The sequence below is a fragment of the Euwallacea fornicatus genome, chromosome 39 (assembly GCF_040115645.1).
Source record: "Euwallacea fornicatus isolate EFF26 chromosome 39, ASM4011564v1, whole genome shotgun sequence".
Taxonomy (NCBI): Eukaryota; Metazoa; Arthropoda; class Insecta; order Coleoptera; family Curculionidae; genus Euwallacea; species Euwallacea fornicatus.
In genome coordinates this window covers 850,399-868,291 of record NC_089579.1, presented here as the reverse complement: position 1 = coordinate 868,291, position 17,893 = coordinate 850,399, and the positions used below count along the sequence as shown (strand labels likewise).

Below are 17,893 nucleotides of genomic sequence, written 5' to 3'. Positions count from 1 at the left end.
CACTTCCATCGTTTCGGCTCTTTGCAGGTGGATCGAGGTAATAAACAGCACCACTTCCCATAAATCAAAGAGGTCTGCGCTCAGGGACACAAACGAAATTAGCTTAGCACCGTTGACGGGTATATAAGTGGTGCTCCGCCGAATGCCTAACGAAGCTCCGAAATGTTGATTATGATAGTGTAATCGTAACGAATGGTAATGGTGTTCACACGTCGTTGTCGTCTACAAACGCAGTTTGCGCTCGTATGGAACTTATAGCAGAACTGCCGTTTGTGAACGCTGCTTGTAGCGCCTAATGGGCATTTTGAATTTTATATTACTCGGCCCATTGTATTAAAAAAAAAAAAGTATTAAACTTTGCATTTAAACTTGGAAGATGTTCATTCCTCGATGAAAACGATTGTGCCTTATTACGAAATGGTTATATGATATTTGTAAATAATGTACAGATTCATCGAAAGTTTATTATTAATTAACACGGTATATTTATTTTTAATTATTAAACCTCGAGATTGCTCGCTAATTGTAAGTGGATAGAGGATAAACCGTTATGTTAATTATGATTTTACAATCATTAAAGTATTTTACACGTATCTACTAAAGGACTTTTCTTTCTCCACGAACAATGTCGTATCAACCGACGTTTATAGGAAAAAAATCCTTAGGGCAACCGTGCAGATCGCGGCAGTAGTTCCACTCCTTTTCACGAGTAACGTGTTTCCCAGTCATGAAGAACTCTTGGATGTGGCCTGACGGGCACGGCGATCTGGCACCCAGGTGGCATTCTTAGAATAAGCATCAACATACGTGGGAGCAACTTAAGGCATTAAAACTCTCCATTACCCCACAAAATGATGGTCACTTCATACTATCAAGAAAACACTACGAGTTTCAGTAGTGCTACAATGCAATACAGTGAAAGTGTCTAATGCCAGTTTCGCCTTTGCGGCTCTCTTTGGATGCGCCGTCCGAAGGGGCGAATACACTGACCGTCTTTTCACCCTCCTACGAGATTGCGGGCCCTAAGAATGGACATAGTATTTCAAGGGGGTGTACCCTATCGCAATATAGAGAACTGAACCACGGACATGAGCCTGATTCTGAGGTGAATAAAAGTAACGTAATTTAGCACGGTACACTATTGAGAACCACAGCCTGAGTTCTTTAGGAAACCTCACGAAATTTTTAAGATATGTAAACTATAAACTAATAAAATGAGAAGGGCTCGTAAGTTCCAGGTTAGGGATAGATTCTACATATTAGGTAGCAAGCAAAATGAGAACTGACTTCAATTGGAGGCTTATTTAAATGGAGGAGCGGCGCCCATGGTGGGTTATTACCTCTTTTGAGAGTAAATTGATGTACCCTCCGCTTTTTGAGTGACTAAAAAGCAGTATCAAAAACTTATAGATTGATTTTTTTAAGTTCGTTAGGTTTTCGACACGGTACTCATTTGCACTTACTGTTTTAAGACAGCATTGAGTCAATATTGAGATATCTATCATGCAGTTGAGGAAAATTTTTAACATTCTTATTATTAAATATAGAGCCCTGGATACAGCAGTCATTTCGAGCTATTTTTTTCCTACTAAGACGATGAAGAAGCCATTTTCTGTCTACCTGTGTTACAGTCCGAGACGACTTAAAAAACACTTAATTCCAATTCAAACCAACTTTAATGAAAAAAACAACATAACCTAACGAATACTTTTGCATTGATCGATAACTATAATCGCCAGACATCAGCCGGGAACCTAATAAACTTAATCTAAAACGCGACGAAATAATGAAGACGAACACAATAAGATATTTGTCAAAAACAAAGTTTATAGGAATAATTACCATTAAAAATTAACTTGAGCCGAACTCTTAAATAAACGATAATATATTGTTTGTAAATATGAATGTCAATACTTGAGTACAAAATGCCAGAAAATTATAAATACTCAAGAATCGACTATACATTGCAGTCTTCATCTACTGAGGTCCGAAGACCCTTTGCAGCAACTCCTTCTTGTTCACTTTCCCCATAGCGTTTTTAGGCACGGAGTCGACGAACCTGAAAATCAATTTCACCTTCAAAGTATTTATCTGAAGTAGACATACCTCCACTCTTTGGGCACCGCATACTTGGGTAACTTATCCTCAGCCCAAATAACCAATTCCTCAACTTTGATGTCTTTGGAAGCAATCACTGCTGCCACCTTTTGCCCATACTTCTCATCGGGAATTCCTAATACTGCACAGTCTTTCACCAAAGGGCTACCCATGAGGACAGACTCGATCTCAAGGGCGCTTAATTTGTAGCCGCCGCTTTTGATTATGTCCTGGCTTTTGCGGCCCAGTATTTTGAACTTTTTTTTGTCCACGGAATATTTGCAAAGGTCCCCTGTTTTGAACCATCCATCTTGAGTGTACGAGTTTTTCGAGGTTTCCGGGCGTTCGTGATAGCGAGAAAAAAGCCCTGGGCCCTTCACTAAAAGCTCGCCAATTGGATCTGAGCCGTCTGAAGACTTTTGAGCATTTTTTTGGAATACTAAGGTGCCTTCTTTGTTGGAACACTCCACTAGAGTTCTAAAATTAATAATTATCAGTTACTCTGCTACAAAAGTATAAAGGAAAACCTACTTTCCCAGATCTTCTCCATCATCGTGCACCTCTAGGATCTTAGCTGAAACCCCCGGTAAAGGGATTCCCACAAAACCTGCTTCCCTATTCCCCTCATACAAGTTGGACAAACTCATTCCAGTCTCAGTCATCCCATATCTGTAACATGAACAAACTTCAAAGTACAAATAAAACAAAAAAGCTCTCCCCACCTCTCCAGCAATTTATGCCCGCTGATCTCTTCCCATTGGCGAAACAAGGGTTCCGGTAAGGGGGCAGATCCGCTCACCATTAAACGTACCTACGTAAATTTTTATGTGAAATCAACTTTGAAGGAAAAAAATTGATGGACCTTGCTCTTCAACGTATTTCTAATATACTCCGCCATCTTCGGGTCCTGTTTGAACACCCTCTCATACTCTTCCACTAGCATAGAGTACATGGTGGGCACTCCCATGAACAGCGTGATGCGCCGCTCGTCCGGGCGCGCATTCACGCCCAGCAAATATGTCCAAACGGTATTTGCGTTGAACTTCTTGAGCATGATAGTCTTGGCACCCGCGTATAAGGGACACAAGAGAGCGTTGACGATGCCGTGCACGTGGTGCAAGGGCAGAGTGTGAAGTAGAATATCTTCAGAAGACCATTGCCAAGCATCTAGTAGACTGGACGCTTGCGCAGAGAGGTTTTTGTAAGACAAAACCACGCCTTTCGGATTAGCGGTGGTGCCGCTCGTGTAAAGAATCATGGCGTCCGATTTGGCGTAAAAAGAGTCGTCTTTGCCGCCCTCCAGGTCGGCTGGTTGACTTCCCTGGGAGGGAAAAAATTTAAGTTAAAAGAAATCAACAATTTTTAAGCTATTCCTGCATAAAATGGCATTATTTTATGTTTATTTCTTAAACACAATCATTAAACTCAAGTGCCATGAACCAAGAAACAACATTAAACTTTGGCGCCTTGATAAGACCCTAATCTCCATGACAATCAACCAAAATCCTTATTAAATTTAAGCACCAAACACTTGATCATTAAAGCTACCTGCATCAAGGTGCAATTTAGCTTCAGTCTATCATCCAGGACATACAGCCTTGTAGATGAGTTCTTTGCCACTTGTTGCATTAGATCTGAGTATTTGGGCACTGTGACAAAGAGCTTCGAAGAAGAGTCACTGGCATAGTATTGGAGCAGGCTTTTGGGGTGTAAATGGCTCACAGGAACCGCTAACGTATTGATCAAATTTGCGTTAAACAGTACCTCAAATGATGGCTATTTTTAGGTCCAAAAGTTGCATCTCCCTATGTGCCAATTAAATGAAAGGGAGAAAATATATAACTCACCTATTTGTCCTGACATCCAAATTGCCCACAAGGTTATAACATAGTGGACATCATTGGGGCACAAAAACAACACTCTTTCATTTAATCTTCCATCCAACATGGTGCTTATTTCTTTTGACAACTCATGAGCACTCATGAATATGTTGGCGTAAGTGTATGCTATCAATCATAACTAATTATTATGAAGATGGGAGACAAATTCACAAGCACTTACCAGCAATCCTGTCTCTTATGGCAACTCTCTCAGGAAACAGACGTGCATTTTTAAAAACTGGCCCTTGAGCCAGATGGCCCAAAAATGTATGTGGCTCCTTAACTTTCTTTGCAGGCGAGGCCACTTTAGCCTGAGTCTGCTGCAACCGTTGGCTCACGTACCCCACCCAGAGGGGCTTTCGCAGCAACTGCGACATGTTCAACGGCGCTGTAAACACTGGAGGATGTACTGGAACGCGCTTTAAAACATTTTGTGAGACGAAACAAGGCACGGGACGAGCTGCGATTTACGTCATAGTTTCGGGCGCCAGTAAACAGGTAAATGTGCCGCGTAAAAACAAGGGAATTTCTTTACGCCGCTAGTATCGGGCAGATTTTCAAGTGAAAGCGAGTAAAAGGTGGTCAAAAGGGTCAAGGATTTTTGAATAAATTTTTAAGACGGAAATAGAAACTGTGGTTAGGAATTTTTTAGCAGACAAAATGTCCGGCCGCCATAGAGTAAAGTGGCTCCACCTGTGGAAAATGCGAACAAATGTTTTCGTGTTACGTCATGAAGAGGCGTAGGACGATCAATTTACACCTTATTGTTTAGTTTTCTTGTTATTTTATTTTTGAGCTTTAGTTTATCACCTCTTTCCGTTATTGCTCTTTATAGTTGTGCGATAATCGTTTTGAAAATTTTCTTTAACGGGGAGGAATCCGTCAATTCTACAATTTTGGTGCGTTACGAGGAAGACGAACCTCTTCATAGTTCGTTATTTAATTTTCACCTGTTTCTTCTCAAACTTGAGAGCTTAAATTAACATTTCTAAAACGGCAACAAACGTAGTTGATGATTGGACACTGAAGACGCGCAATACATGTGCCAAATTCATACTAAAGAAGATTACACTCTAAAAGGGCGTTAAATGTTGGAGTAAAGCTATGCAAAATACTACATAAACACGTTTTATTAACTTATTAACAATGATAGCTGCTCTTCCAATATATTAATTCTATAACAAGTTATACAATACAAACTCGCAGCACGTGCGAGCACTCAAAAATCCAAATTATCCTCTTCATCCGCTTTCGCGTATAATAAAATACATTATATTTCCTAGCGGGCAATGGGGTTTTACCCCACTGTCTCCGCCTTCTGAACCCCTTTCTAAAACCTCCATTATCTTATGTTTCAATGGTTTTTTTTTGTAATCCTTGAGGAGTAGGCTGCTGTCCGTCCGGCAGCCCTACGACCCCTCCTTTTCCCGATTCAAATGGGTAGCTGGATTATAGGCCTTGGAAACTCCTCCAAAGTGCACTCGTAGAAGTCTGCCAAATACTGTTCAGTGACTGACATGGGTATGAGGTCGTCATCGGTTATGGGCAAGGAAATGTCCCTGGTTATAATGGCGCAATTGCAGTGAGATGTGTCTTTGATTTTGGTGGTCATTCCGCAGTAGTTTGCCAGTCTTTCGCTTGAGTCTACCTGTAACAATAAATAAGAAATATCAGTATAATGTTGCAACATTGAAAAAAAAACAGTTATTTTGGAGCGGCATCAAGAGTGATGATGGTCATTCGAATTACTGTTCGTATACGGCGAAAGGTCGACTGGAAACAGCCCTGACTGGGGACACGTTATTGTAAAAGTGCCTAATTACCTGTATGACTGGAATGCAGTTTTCATAGCAGAAGGCCTGTAAAAGCACCGCCTGAATGTGGGTGGTGGCGTCTCCTGGACGGGTGGTGGGTAAGACACAGAGCACCACCTCTTCTGGGGTATTCTCCAGATGGGAAATTGCAGGAAAAAGGCCGCAAATCAGGCGACGATCCACTCGCGCTTTGGTGAGAGCGGTCTTCAGGGTTTTCCCCAATTTAGTCCTGCAACGAAGTAATAAATAATAAATCAAGGATAGTACAGATAAAGGGGCAGAGGAAGTGGGCTTCTGAACGCGGTTATTGCCCGCTGCATCGTAGACGCCCCCCTCCCCTTTCGCGACCCTTGACCTTTGAGTGATACGGGCGCATTACGTTCGTGTTGCTTCCTCGGTGCGAATCGAACGTAACTTTCTTTTCGCTCATAAATTGCCCTTATTGAGGTAGTAATTTTGAAAAATCCTCACCTGTTAATCATTTTGCACTTTTCTGCAGCAGGCTTAGCCACGCACATATCAGTAGTAACAGCAGTAATCCTCAGAGATTTGAAACTCAGTTTTGCACTATTTATTATCACCTCCAATAAGTCGCACACACTTCCAGATATTATTTAACGTTGCGAAATATCTTGAAGCGCAAACACACCACTGGCTCAACAGACGAGACCCGACTGCTCACACGTACGGTTGTTTAGTGACGTACAAAGCGCCGGCTTTTGTTTTATATCGGACAGCTGCGCATGCTAATGGTACGCGTGAATTCCACGGCTAATGCGATTCGGGGAATGCCAATTACTGGGGATTTGTGGATTGCGCCAGCGGTGTTTTGGTATTTCAGATGTCCCCGATGGTGTGAATACCTGTTCGAATTGGTCACCGAACGCTCATGTATTTTCTACCCCACAAAAAGTGGGTTTGCCTGAGGCGATAATTCTTAAATTATTCGTAATTGGCACCTTGAATGTCTTACTTAATGGAAATATCTAGAAACGTGCATTCGCAAACGTACTCTCGAAGACGTCCTCATTACTCGAAGACGTGTTTCAATGGCGCTTCTTCGTTAGATCAAGGCCTGTTTACAACAATCTCGTCTGCGAAAATCACATAGAGCACGTTGGTCGCATATTGACGAGCGAGAGCGTTCTGGGGTTGTTCCGCTCTCAGTTGTACCCCCCAACCCCATTTCAGAGTGACCGTATGCGCTTTCGAGTTATTAATATGGAACAGTCTATGGGGGGAATTCCACTTGTGTCGGCCTGAAATTCCGACCGTCAGCGTAAAAATGTATTATACTTTTCTCCGTCCTCGACATCGAATCCGCTGCAATATAGTTATGCAATTTTACGCTTAATTGTAGGTATCGGTCAGGGAATACCGCTGGGTCTTCCAATGGCCCATATATGGTTATCTCCGGGAATTTCAATACTTAAAAGGGGGCGTGAGTACGTCAAACAATTTCTCTGATAGCGGATTTCGGAGATTTCTCGCTGAGTAAGGTTGAGTAAGATTGTGTGATAACGATCCAAAGGTGATCGACGTGATTCGGATCGCGATGCGGATCATGAGACACGTTGACCCACACAAATAATACATGGGAACTTTGGTTTTTTAAGGTCTCTGACACATTTCGCAATATTATTTAACGAGATCTAAAGGTCTGAAATTGGCTCAGCAAATGCTGAATGAGTTATGCTAGTTACTGTTTGCTCAAGTGACAATGGCCGCGATAAGGATTTTTCGTAGTATCACCGTCAAGGATTTGACCTCATGCGGATCAAAACAAATTATCAAGTGTTATGAAACATACTTCTAATTTGTATTAGTCATGACTTAAGTGAAACGCACATAGTTCTCTTGGGTACCCTCAGCGCTGAGCGCAGCCCTGTCATTGTACTAGTAGTAGTAGAATGGTTCTCCGTAGTCGGTCTAGGCCACCCAATGCTGAACGCAGATCTCCCGGGGTAGGCGAATGGTTTTTGCGTATCGGCACCGTGCATTTAGAGTTGAGCTCAACTCTGGTATTTCCTTCATACGAACGAGGCAAACTCCGATTGAAGACGTTTCACATTTTCAGGGTTTCCCCACGTCCACGTTGCGGGTAAACGACCTGTGCAATATACGCTGTTTTTAACTAGAGTACGACAACATAAAAACAAATTGAATTTAGGTTCTACTGATGGGTATTGCAAACTGCTAATTGTTTGTGTGGCGTGACGCACGTGGACGACCCACACGTGTTGCACCGGTGGCGCAAAATTCCGTCGCCCTTTACCTAAAATCGGGCCTGTTCCGACTCGCCGTGTTGTAATCCTTCGATTAGTCATTCGAGGAATGCGAGAGAGAGAGAGAAAGAGACGGCGATTAAAGGAAATCGGGCATAGACATGAAGATTCAACGGCCACAGACGGCAATGTCCCTTGGGGGGCAGGTCAGAGCATGCAGACATGTCAAAGGAGAATCTACTTGTTGGAAGACTTGATAAAGGGAACTCGGGGAAATTGCTTTTTTCCTCAGAAGTTCACGATAAACATAATGAGACCAATTTAACTTATTTATTTTCCAATCAAATCCGGAATTGAACTGATTTCTGGTTTAACTTCTGGGGAATTTTGCAATATTTACAAACGCCGGTATTACCACATTTATAAATAATATCTATTGTAATTGAAAAGAGGACAGGAAGTACAGAAATAGAAAATTAAAACTCAGTAATTCCCAAGGGGAAACCCTACTACACAGCGTACAAGGTTCCACTGTCGGAACCCTCCCTCCGCTCTTACGGGAACAGAACGAACGAGCACGGGCGTTGCGAGTTTTGAGTGCTGTTCAGGTGTTCTGAAAAGGTAAGTGTTCCTCACAGGAGCTGTGAGTGAGTCCAAAAGCTAGCGTATAAGGAGGGCAAAAATCATACCAATTGTGATGACTAATTATTTGATTAAATTATCTAAAGTGAAACTAGATTGTGGTAAATTATGCAACATACCAAATTAAGGAGTAAAACACCTGAGAGCACCGGATTTCATTATTGTGAACTTGGAAATTCCGCCTTGCTTGAGCCGATTTCGGTCCCGCAAGGTAATTAATCATTCGGTATTTTGTCTCGGTTTTATCAATCAAAAGTTCATTATTGTTTGTCTGCTGAAAGCCAAACAATGCAGGCTAGAGTGCAATGGCCCTTCTCGAATTAAATGGGATTATTCAGCCATTCACAAAACCAGGGATAACTTGAAAAAAAAAAAGATCTTCGTGCACGGTTTGGGTCGCGTTATATAGCTTACGCTCAGCCCTGGTCGACCCTACAATTGCGATTTTGGTTTTTATTTTCTCCTCAGAGGGGGAATTTTTGAAGACTAAAGGTTTATATTTTGTGAAGTTGCACATCTGAGAACAATTTAAAAAAATAGAAAAAAATGCTACCTTACAACTCGAAAGAGCCTCATATGTTCTGAATGCCATAAGTACCTCGCAGTGCTTCTGTTAAGGATCCTACCCTAACAGGCAAGTAAAATGTGGTTGTGTAAAAGAAAATATGAAGGCACTACTCTCGTCACTTCTTGGCATATTTGACCAAAGGATTGATATTTATCTGCACCATGCTATGCAAACGGTGCAGTGAGGTTTCATTGATTTTCAAAATTCTCCACCATTTTGTGTTCCACATTAATTGGATGTGTGGTTTATCAGATATGCAATATATTCAAATCTGATGAGCAGGTTAACACATGAACTACCAACTACCTAATAAATATATTTATATGTTTTACTAAAAGTCATTTAAATTTAAAGTCAGTCCCACTTGTATAACGGCCCAGGAGTGATACTTTTGATCTCAGAACCAGTCCCAGTGGTCAATTGCTTGGAGCTCGGGGCCACTACTTCGGGGGGTTGCGCTTCTCTCCTGCCGTCTCGTGTGAAATAATAGTTGGCACTCAGTTTATGCGAAGAGCCGTCAGGGAGCACTGGGAGTGGCGGGGACCTGGTCGCCAACAAATCCTGAAAGCGCAGCGCCAGGGTATGTTTGCGCCCCAATAGAAAGTCTCGGACGCGCTGTAGAAAAGGGTTCACATCGTGAAACTTCACGTGGGGCTTGGGAGGCATCGCAAGTCGCGTACTAAAGATTTTTGGGGGCGATTACTCTCTGTTGTCTTTGGACTTTTCTAACCTAAATTTATTGCATAAGTTCAATCCGGCGTTGCCATTTCATGTATAACGTTAAGTTATTAAGGCAGAATACAATCCTGGTTTAGCATAGAGACTTTTACTGATTTTGAGTGGAGATTTTAATTGTAAGTGTGGTAAGCTGCGGACTATTCTAATGGCTATTTTGTCAACTTCTGGGTATTTATCCCTGTTTAAAGTTTAGTTCAAAAAGCATTGCTTCTAAAAGTGAAGCATATGAAATCAGCGCGTAAAATGGCCGACCACAGATAGCAGCGACGTTGCCGTACCTTTTTTACACGGCTTCTTTAAAAACCACCTGTTCCATATATCATATGTGTCTCCATTTGACATAAGTCATTTGATGTGGTAATCGTAAATAGTTTAGTCCGTTATTTCAAATTTTGATCAAACCGAGTTTTTAATGTAGATTTAAGTTAAAAAATGGACAAAACTCGCTGGAAAACCATTCTGATTGACTGGGTAAGTGCGTTCCCAAACTCCGACTTTATTCCTTTCTACAATCATTAATATCTCTCTCAAAACTAAATTAATTCCTATTGCTTTGGTACTATAGATAAACTGCTTGAAGCTGCATGAGCCTATACAAAGCTTAGAAGAGCTGAAAAATGGGGAATTCATTCGCAATCTTCGAAAGCTCATGTAAGTCCCGTTTACTTCAAATATAGAATCTAAGTAATTTAAAAATTTCACTCCATAGCAAAAAAACAACTTCTACGGTACCCGACGATGATCTCACTGTGATTTTTAAGATTCTGTCGAAGCATTATCCCTTGATCAAATTCGAGAACCCCGAGAGCATTCACATTAGTGACATGCCCCAACACGAACTGATAAACCTCACATCTCTTTTGATGCATTATACATGTATTTATGATAGGAGGAGTGAGTTCACTTCCCCTATGTGCTACGGCCTCAATATGCACACTCAAGTGCACATTAAAAAGTTCTTGGTATTCATTTCCAGTGAAACTACAAATCAAGATTTAGATGATTTCATTCAGAATATCTCTAGTGATGAAAAACCCCCGATTACTAACACCCCAGTGGGTAAGAAGAGCCCCTTGCTAGAACTTCTGGCAACCCCAGTTTCAAAAAAGGCTCGCCTAGTTGAGAAGGAGCGTGAAATTGAAATGCTAAGGCTTAGTTTTGAAAGCAATAAAGCTGAGAGTGAAGTTGAGATGCTGCAGCTGCAAGAGACAGTGTATAAACTTGAAAATTTATTAAAGCAAAAGAGTTTGGAAATAGCACGTTTAAGGCAAGAAATTGAAACTTCAGAGCCGGACTCTCCTGAAAAACACAAAGACTTGCACCTGGAGGAGTCTCTGAGATTGTTGCGCATGGAGGTGCAACAGCTTGAGCAGTATGTGCAGAAATGCACTCAGGAAAACGAGGAGTTGGAAGCGGAACAAAATCGACTGAAGGAAATGCTGGAAATCTCTTTGCGGGATTGTCAAAAATGGCAGGAAGGCTATGTAAGTCTCGAAGAAAAGTTTCATCTTATTACTGCAACCTCCACAGATTTAGAACAAAAGAATGAGAACCTGAAACAGTACTGCACTGAGCTGCAGTCCCTTCTAGACGAATATCGCAACACTGGAAATCATGATGATAGCTACAGCTCTGTCAAACGAAGATCAAATTGTTTTGAGCCTCTAGAAGACCTGGCTCACACTGTGGTCGATGTGCAGCTTAAGGAGTCTGAGAAAAGGGTTGAGGATTTGAAGGAGGAATTAAAGATTTCTGAGGAGTGTAACAGGAGATTGACTGAAGCTAGTGAGGTCTTGAAAGTTGATGCTCAAAAGAAGAGTGAAGACTTGAAAAAGTTACAGGTTTCTATGGAGGCTCTTTTAGAAAAGAATAAATATGAGGTTGAGAAGTTGGGAAAGGAAAATTCTGTGATTTTTCAGGAGAAGTTGGAAATTTGTCGTAAGCTTGAAGAAAGTGTAAGAGAGCTACAGAGAAGTGAGGCAAAATTAAAGGTTACAGAAAAAGAATTAAAACACTCGCAAGAAGAGAAAACACACCTTTCAAATCTCATCAAAGATTTAGATTCAAAACTTGAAGACTCTCAAATGGTAAAGGAGAACCTTTCTAGCGAAATTAAACAGTTACAGCAAGACTTTCGGCAACGGAGTATCATGATGGAGAAATCCCTGAATAGAACTGTTAAAAAACTTGAAGACTCTGAAGCACAGCTGCATCTTAGAATTGAAGAGCTTCAGAAGTCTCAGGAAGCCACAATTTTGGTGCAAAACTTTCTGGACTTGAATCGCAACGAGTTGCTCAAAGTTACCCAGGAAAAAGAACGCTTACTTGAAGCCCTAGAGATGGCCAATAAGGACCGAATGGAGGTGGAGGAAGAGGCTGAAGAATTGCGCTCGAAGGTGGAGATGCAGAACTGGGAAAGTGAGAGAGAGAAAAAAAGAGAGAAGGAGCTGCGGGAGCAAATTGAGATTTTGGAGAATTCACATGAGCGGGTTGTCAAGGAGAAAGAGAGGCTGTGTTTAGAATTGCAGAGTCAAGTTACTGAGCTAAAAAAGGAGAATTTTTTGCTTGAGAAGGTGAATAAAGATAAACATAGCGAAATTGATGAATTGCAGCTGCAAAAACGGGAATTGGAGGTGGTAAATAAGGAGCAGCAAGAGAATTTATGTAACGTTAAGGCTGCTTATAAAGAGCAGGGAGATTTGTTCAAAATAATGGAAGAAAAATTTAATGATTCTATAAAGATAAAACGGAAACTTCTTAGTGAGATTGAACAGCTGCAAATTAGCCTCAATACCATAGAAGAAGAGCGAGCAATTTTTATACAAACCCTGAAGGAAACTGAGATGAAACTTGAAGCTGCAAAAGAAAGATTTAAAGTTTCAGATGCGAAGCTGAAAGAGAGTAGAGAAGAGCTTCAAAGAGCCCTTGAAGCCATGGCATTACTACAAAATTCTTTGGACTTGAATCGGAGCGATTTCCTTAAAATTTCACATGAAAATGAACAACTTGTTAACACTTTGGCTACGGTTAATAAGGAAAAGGAAAATTTGGAGGAAAAACTTGAAGTTTCCGCTAAAGCAACGCATAAGCTCTCCAATGAAATAAAGCAGTTACAAGAACGTCTTGAAGCCACAGAAGAAGAACGTGTTAATCTAACTAAATTTCTGAAGGAAAATACATCAAAACTTAAAGCCTCGGAAGAGAAACTTGAAGCCACTGATACAAAGTTGAAGCTGAATGAACAGGAGCTCCAGAAAGCCCTTGAAGAAATTAGATTAAAACAAAATTCTCTAGATTCGAATCACAACGATTTCCTTAAAGTCTTGCAGGAAAAAGAAGAACTTCTTGAAGCTTTGAAAAAGAGCAATAAAGATAGAGAAAACTTGGAAGAAAAGCTTGAAGACTACAACAATGCAACAATGAAACTTTCAGATGAAATGAAACAGCTGCAAGAACGTCTTGAAGCCACAGAAGCAGAGCGGGTAATTGTGACTAAAACTCTGAACGAAACAACATTGAAACTTGAAGACACAGAATTGAAATTTAAAGCCTCGGAAGAGAAACTTGAAGCCACTGATGCAAAGTTGAAGCTGAATGAACAGGAGCTCCAGAAAGCCTTTGATGAAATCAAATTAAAACAAAATTCTCTAGACTCGATTCACAACGATTTCCTTAAAGCCTTGCAGGAAAAAGAACAACTTCTTGAAGCTTTGAAAAAGGACAATAAAGACAAAGAAAACTTGGAAGAAAAGCTTGAAGACTACAACAATGCAACAATGAAACTCTCCGATGAAATGAAGCAGCTGCAAGATCGTCTTGAAGCCACAGAAGCAGAGCGGGCAATTGTGACTAAAACTCTGAACGAAACTACATCGAAGCTTGAAGGCACAGAATTGAAACTTAAAGCCTCGGAAGAAAAACTTGAAGCTACAAGTGCAAAGTTGAAGTTAAGCAAACAGAGGCTTCAGGGAGCCCGTGAAGAAATCAGATTGAAACAAAATTCTTTAGACTCGAATCACAGTGATTTCCTTAAAGTCATGCAGGAAAAAGAACAACTCCTTGAAGCTTTGAAAAAGGGCAATAAAGACAAAGAAAACTTGGAAGAAAAGCTTGAAGACTACAACAATGCAGCAATGAAACTCTCCGATGAAATGAAGCAGCTGCAAGATCGTCTTGAAGCCACAGAAGCAGAGCGGGTAATTGCGACTAAAACTCTGAACGAAACTACATCCAAACTTGAAGCCACCGATGCGGAGCTGAAGCTGAGCGAACGGGAGTTTCAGAATGCCCTTAAAGAAACCAGAACATTGCAAACTTATCTAGATTTGAATCAGAGCGATTTACTTAAAGTCTTGCAGGAAAAAGAAGAACTCCTTGAAGCCTTGAAGAAAGGAGATAAGGATAAAGAAATCTTGGAAGATCAACTCAAAGTTCTCACCAATGAATCGCAAAAATTATCTAATGAAATTGAGCAGTTGCAGCTTTGTCTTGAAGCCACGGAAAAGGAGCGGCTGCAGCTGGCTAAATCCCTGAAGGACACAGTAGCAAAACTTGAAGCTACACAGGAAAATCTTGAAAAGACACAATCCAAATTCGAAGCCACAGATACGAAGCTGAAGCTGAAAGAAGATGAGCTTCAAAAATCCCAAAACGCGACCATTTTAGTGCAAAATTTGCTGGATTTGAACCGCTGTGAATTAGAGAAAAGTACTAATCAAAAGAAACACCTTCTAGAAGCTGTGGAAACGTACAATGAAGATCGATTGAAACGAGAGGAGGAAATAAAAGAACTGCAGCTTAACCTGAAGAAGCAGTGCTCTGAAAACGAGGCAAATTTGCAAAAAATAACTGAGGAGAAGGAGGTGTTGGTTACAGAAGTGAGAGAAGTTTCCTCCATGTTAGAGAAAGTGAGAAAGGAGAATGAACGGTTGAATGAACATTTGGAGAAGTTGGAAAAGGAACACGAGGAAGTTCTTTCCACCTTAGTAATCACTAAACAGGAAAGAGAGAATATGAAAAGACAACTTGAAGACTCAACAACTTTAAAGGAAAAACTATCCAGTGAAATTGAGCATGTGCAAAATAACCTTCAAACAGCAAAAGAGCATATTGTGGAACTTCAACAGAGCATTCAAGAGAACGAGGAGTTACACGTAGCTCTTCAATTGCAGAGAAACTTAAACAGTGAACTTGAACAAAAGTTTGAAGATTTTAATAGAATAGAAGAAAATCTCCGCCAGGAAATAGAGCAGCTTCAACGCACGAAAGAAAATAACTTGACCCTCATTGAAACCTTACAGCAAAAATTTAAAGAATTGCTACAGCAACTTGAAGCTTCTCCAACCAAAACCGAAATTTTGAAGAACCTGCAGAATACCATTAAGGAAAAAGAGGAGTTATTCTCGGAATTAGAGAAAGTCTCCATTAAGCTTGAAGCGGCCAAGAAGCAAAACTTAGAACTTCAACAGGGGCACAAAGACAGTGAAAGCGAAATAAAGAAACTGGAGCTGGAAAATAGCGAATTATACGAAACTTTGAACAAAGAACACCAAGAGACCCTCGCGAAGTTGGAAGCTGCGTCCAAAGAGCAGAAAGAATTGGAGAATGAATACAAAAAAGTATTATTAGAAAAGGAGGACATCTCCAAGGAAAAGAACGACATCTATGATTTTCTGCAACGCTCCGTAGAGGAGAAAGAGAAAGCGATATTAGAGAGGGATCGATTCAAGTTGGAGAGCGAGATGTTAATCAAAGACCGTGACTCCATGTTTGAGCGTCTCCAAGTCGCCGTAGAAAAGAATCAGACACTGCAGCTCTCCCTTGAAGTCAGCCAAAAAGAAACGCTAAAAATAAAAAATGAGCGCAATGAAATTTTGCAGTCTCAGACCAAAATCATGAAGGAGACCGAGACGAACATCCTCAGAGCTCATGAAGCAGCCGTGGACGAAAGACGAGCCCTAACAGCAAAAATTGAGAATGCTGAGAAGGAACGGGATAAAGTAAGACAGGCCTATGCCTCTGTGATACTGTCTAACTCAAAATTGGAGTTAGAGAACTCTAGCTTAAGACATGCATTGGAAAAGGGTACTCAGGAAAGTGGCGATGTCAAGGAAGCCTATGAGAAACTACTTGACGACAACTACAAGCGCATAGAGGAAATTCAAATGTTGAAGCAAAAGAGAGCAAGAGACCGGGAGGAGCTTTTGATGCTGTTGAAACGAGAGCAAGAGAAGGTGAAGAGAGTGGAGGAACTAAGGATCGAGTATGAGGAAAAATTGGACAAAATGAAGGATAAAATGGTATGTAGTAGAGTAATGTAGTGGGATTTCTGCGAAAATAAACAATTTCGAACAATATTTTGCAGCTGAAGCTGTACAGAGAGGAAGTGCAGAAGGAGGTTACCAAACTGAAAGCTGAGCAGGTGCGAGAACTTGCCCATTTGCATAAGATGAACGACGATTTGAGGAGTGAGTTGTTCGAGTCTGAGCAAAAATTCCGATTGTTGGAGACGCATCGGAATCCACCAAAAAGCAGTGATATCTTTGGGAGGGAGTCATCGAGGGGCAGGAGCAATAAAGTGGCCGACAGAAACAGTGTGATGGGCAGTTGCGGGTCTTTGGTTTCGCGCGATAAAGACCCGCAGCAGATGCAGAAGGTGAAGAGTCTGTCGCAACTTTACGGGAGGGAATCAACGACGATGCGCGACCGGAAAATGTCCACTTTACCGCCGCGGTTGCAGAATGACCTCAAGGAGGAAAATGATATGACCGCAGGAAGGACCTCTATTAATAGTATCGGTCAGTATTTAGCATTTGGGGCAATGTAGTCGGTGGAACAGAAACCCTAGGATATGTCGTTGCACTTAATACGCATACGACCTGTCATTTAAGTGTTATGAAAAGGTGTCAAATTTGTAGGTCGAAATTTTGAGATGGAAGACGAGGTCGACGACATGTTCAACAACAAATATTTGACAGACTTAAAGGAGGGTCGCTGTCAGCCTTTGACAGGTAACAATTGACATACACGTATGATAGGTCTTTAGGTAGTGTTTTCAGGTCGCGATTCACACGTTAGTCGGATGTCAGAGTTAGCATGGCGCAATTCTATGGTTCCTCCCCATTTGAAGAGCTCCTATCCTGCCGAGGTGCAGTTTGTAAGTCCCACGCGTTTCAAGGACGACGATATTAAGGTAAATTGTCATTGTTGTAAATCGTCAACGTCATTAGCTTGTGCAGACGGGGCAAATCGAATTGGACGACAGCCAATGCCGGCTTTTGGCGGGAGACAAGCCCCGCCCTAAAAAGGACTTCGGCACAACCTCCTACAAGAAACCGGGTCCGCCCACTCCCAGCAAAAGTGGTGGCCGACAGTCACTTCTGGGTAACGAGCTGCAGCCGCTTCGAGAACAGAATTTCAGCACTCCCAAAAAGGTGGGTTTTTGTTTTGAATTTGCTTTTGATTTTATTACGTTTCATTCCAGACTACACCCGGGAGGATTAAAGCTTTGTTTAAAGACATAAGAGACGGCGGCGCCTCTACGCGAGAAAATTCGAAGGTAAACTGTAGTTTTGTAGGTTGGGCGTTGAGGAGTTTTTTGTTTTGGTGGGGGTGTAGGGGGTTGGACTTCTTTTGACATTTAAAGAAAATTAAAACGCCGCCATTTTTAGAACGCGTCACCGAAGAAGCGGCTCAGCATTTTCCGGAATCGCCGATAATTTCTTAGTCATTAGTATTAAGTTACCTGTATTGTTTGTTTGTTTTTTTTTTTAAATAATTCGCTTTGACTGAGATTTTTATTTAATTAAGTCATAGTAGTCCCCAAGATCCCTTAAATAGCCACATTTACTCCCTCAAAATCTTCCTCCCTATAAAACAAAACTATGTTTATTTAGCACCAATCTTCGAAATATAACCAGTTCATCCGGT

At 41.2% G+C, this 17,893-nt stretch overlaps 5 protein-coding genes across 5 annotated transcripts in view; 2 read left to right on the top strand and 3 right to left on the bottom strand.

Moving 5' to 3' along the window:
* Window positions 1–593, top strand: part of Cdep (Chondrocyte-derived ezrin-like domain containing protein) — a 48,549-nt gene extending 47,956 nt beyond the window's left edge. The window contains exon 19 of the mRNA XM_066301326.1: window positions 28–593. Coding sequence (XP_066157423.1) covers window positions 28–127 — 100 coding nt within the window. The 3' untranslated portion in view covers window positions 128–593. The remainder of the gene's footprint in view (window positions 1–27) is intronic.
* A 1,064-nt stretch (window positions 594–1,657) lies between these two features.
* Acsf3 (Acyl-CoA synthetase family member 3) lies at window positions 1,658–4,615 on the bottom strand. Its single transcript, XM_066301320.1, has 8 exons — window positions 4,159–4,615; window positions 3,945–4,103; window positions 3,646–3,827; window positions 2,960–3,418; window positions 2,820–2,908; window positions 2,629–2,766; window positions 2,107–2,574; window positions 1,658–2,059 (listed from the first exon to the last, which is right to left on the bottom strand). Exons 1-8 carry the CDS (start codon window positions 4,352–4,354, stop codon window positions 1,978–1,980), a joined length of 1,773 nt encoding a protein of 590 aa, XP_066157417.1. The 5' UTR covers window positions 4,355–4,615; the 3' UTR covers window positions 1,658–1,977.
* Window positions 4,616–5,089: 474 nt separating this feature from the next.
* Window positions 5,090–6,394, bottom strand: Gadd45 (Growth arrest and DNA damage-inducible 45). The gene is made up of 3 exons (XM_066301322.1): window positions 6,263–6,394; window positions 5,801–6,020; window positions 5,090–5,625 (listed from the first exon to the last, which is right to left on the bottom strand). The coding sequence occupies exons 1-3, from the start codon at window positions 6,307–6,309 to the stop codon at window positions 5,410–5,412; spliced, it is 483 nt and encodes a 160-aa protein (XP_066157419.1). The 5' UTR covers window positions 6,310–6,394; the 3' UTR covers window positions 5,090–5,409.
* On the bottom strand, window positions 6,262–9,973 carry LOC136349643 (NADH dehydrogenase [ubiquinone] 1 alpha subcomplex subunit 7-like). Its single transcript, XM_066301323.1, has one exon. It carries the CDS (start codon window positions 9,890–9,892, stop codon window positions 9,581–9,583), a length of 312 nt encoding a protein of 103 aa, XP_066157420.1. The 5' UTR covers window positions 9,893–9,973; the 3' UTR covers window positions 6,262–9,580.
* A 362-nt stretch (window positions 9,974–10,335) lies between these two features.
* Window positions 10,336–17,749, top strand: LOC136349630 (early endosome antigen 1-like). The gene is made up of 9 exons (XM_066301311.1): window positions 10,336–10,435; window positions 10,530–10,615; window positions 10,674–16,263; window positions 16,329–16,761; window positions 16,882–16,974; window positions 17,023–17,156; window positions 17,203–17,397; window positions 17,448–17,522; window positions 17,635–17,749. The coding sequence occupies exons 1-9, from the start codon at window positions 10,397–10,399 to the stop codon at window positions 17,680–17,682; spliced, it is 6,693 nt and encodes a 2,230-aa protein (XP_066157408.1). The 5' UTR covers window positions 10,336–10,396; the 3' UTR covers window positions 17,683–17,749.
* Window positions 17,750–17,893: the final 144 nt, after the last annotated feature.

Bases quoted from the DNA above. Each gene is read 5' to 3' on its own strand.
- Acsf3 (XM_066301320.1), bottom strand. From the start codon at position 4,354: ATGTCGCAGTTGCTGCGAAAGCCCCTCTGGGTGGGGTACGTGAGCCAA. The intron at 3,828-3,944 runs GTGAGTTATATA...TCAATACGTTAG, and splicing joins TTGGATGTCAGGACAAATAG to CGGTTCCTGTGAGCCATTTA. The intron at 3,419-3,645 runs GTAGCTTTAATG...TTTCCCTCCCAG, and splicing joins TAAATTGCACCTTGATGCAG to GGAAGTCAACCAGCCGACCT.
- Gadd45 (XM_066301322.1), bottom strand. From the start codon at position 6,309: ATGTGCGTGGCTAAGCCTGCTGCAGAAAAGTGCAAAATGATTAACAG. The intron at 6,021-6,262 runs GTGAGGATTTTT...ACTTCGTTGCAG, and splicing joins AAGTGCAAAATGATTAACAG to GACTAAATTGGGGAAAACCC. The intron at 5,626-5,800 runs GTAATTAGGCAC...TTATTGTTACAG, and splicing joins ACTGCATTCCAGTCATACAG to GTAGACTCAAGCGAAAGACT.
- LOC136349643 (XM_066301323.1), bottom strand. From the start codon at position 9,892: ATGCCTCCCAAGCCCCACGTGAAGTTTCACGATGTGAACCCTTTTCTA.
- LOC136349630 (XM_066301311.1), top strand. From the start codon at position 10,397: ATGGACAAAACTCGCTGGAAAACCATTCTGATTGACTGG. The intron at 10,436-10,529 runs GTAAGTGCGTTC...TTGGTACTATAG, and splicing joins AAACCATTCTGATTGACTGG to ATAAACTGCTTGAAGCTGCA. The intron at 17,523-17,634 runs GTAAACTGTAGT...CGCCATTTTTAG, and splicing joins CTACGCGAGAAAATTCGAAG to AACGCGTCACCGAAGAAGCG.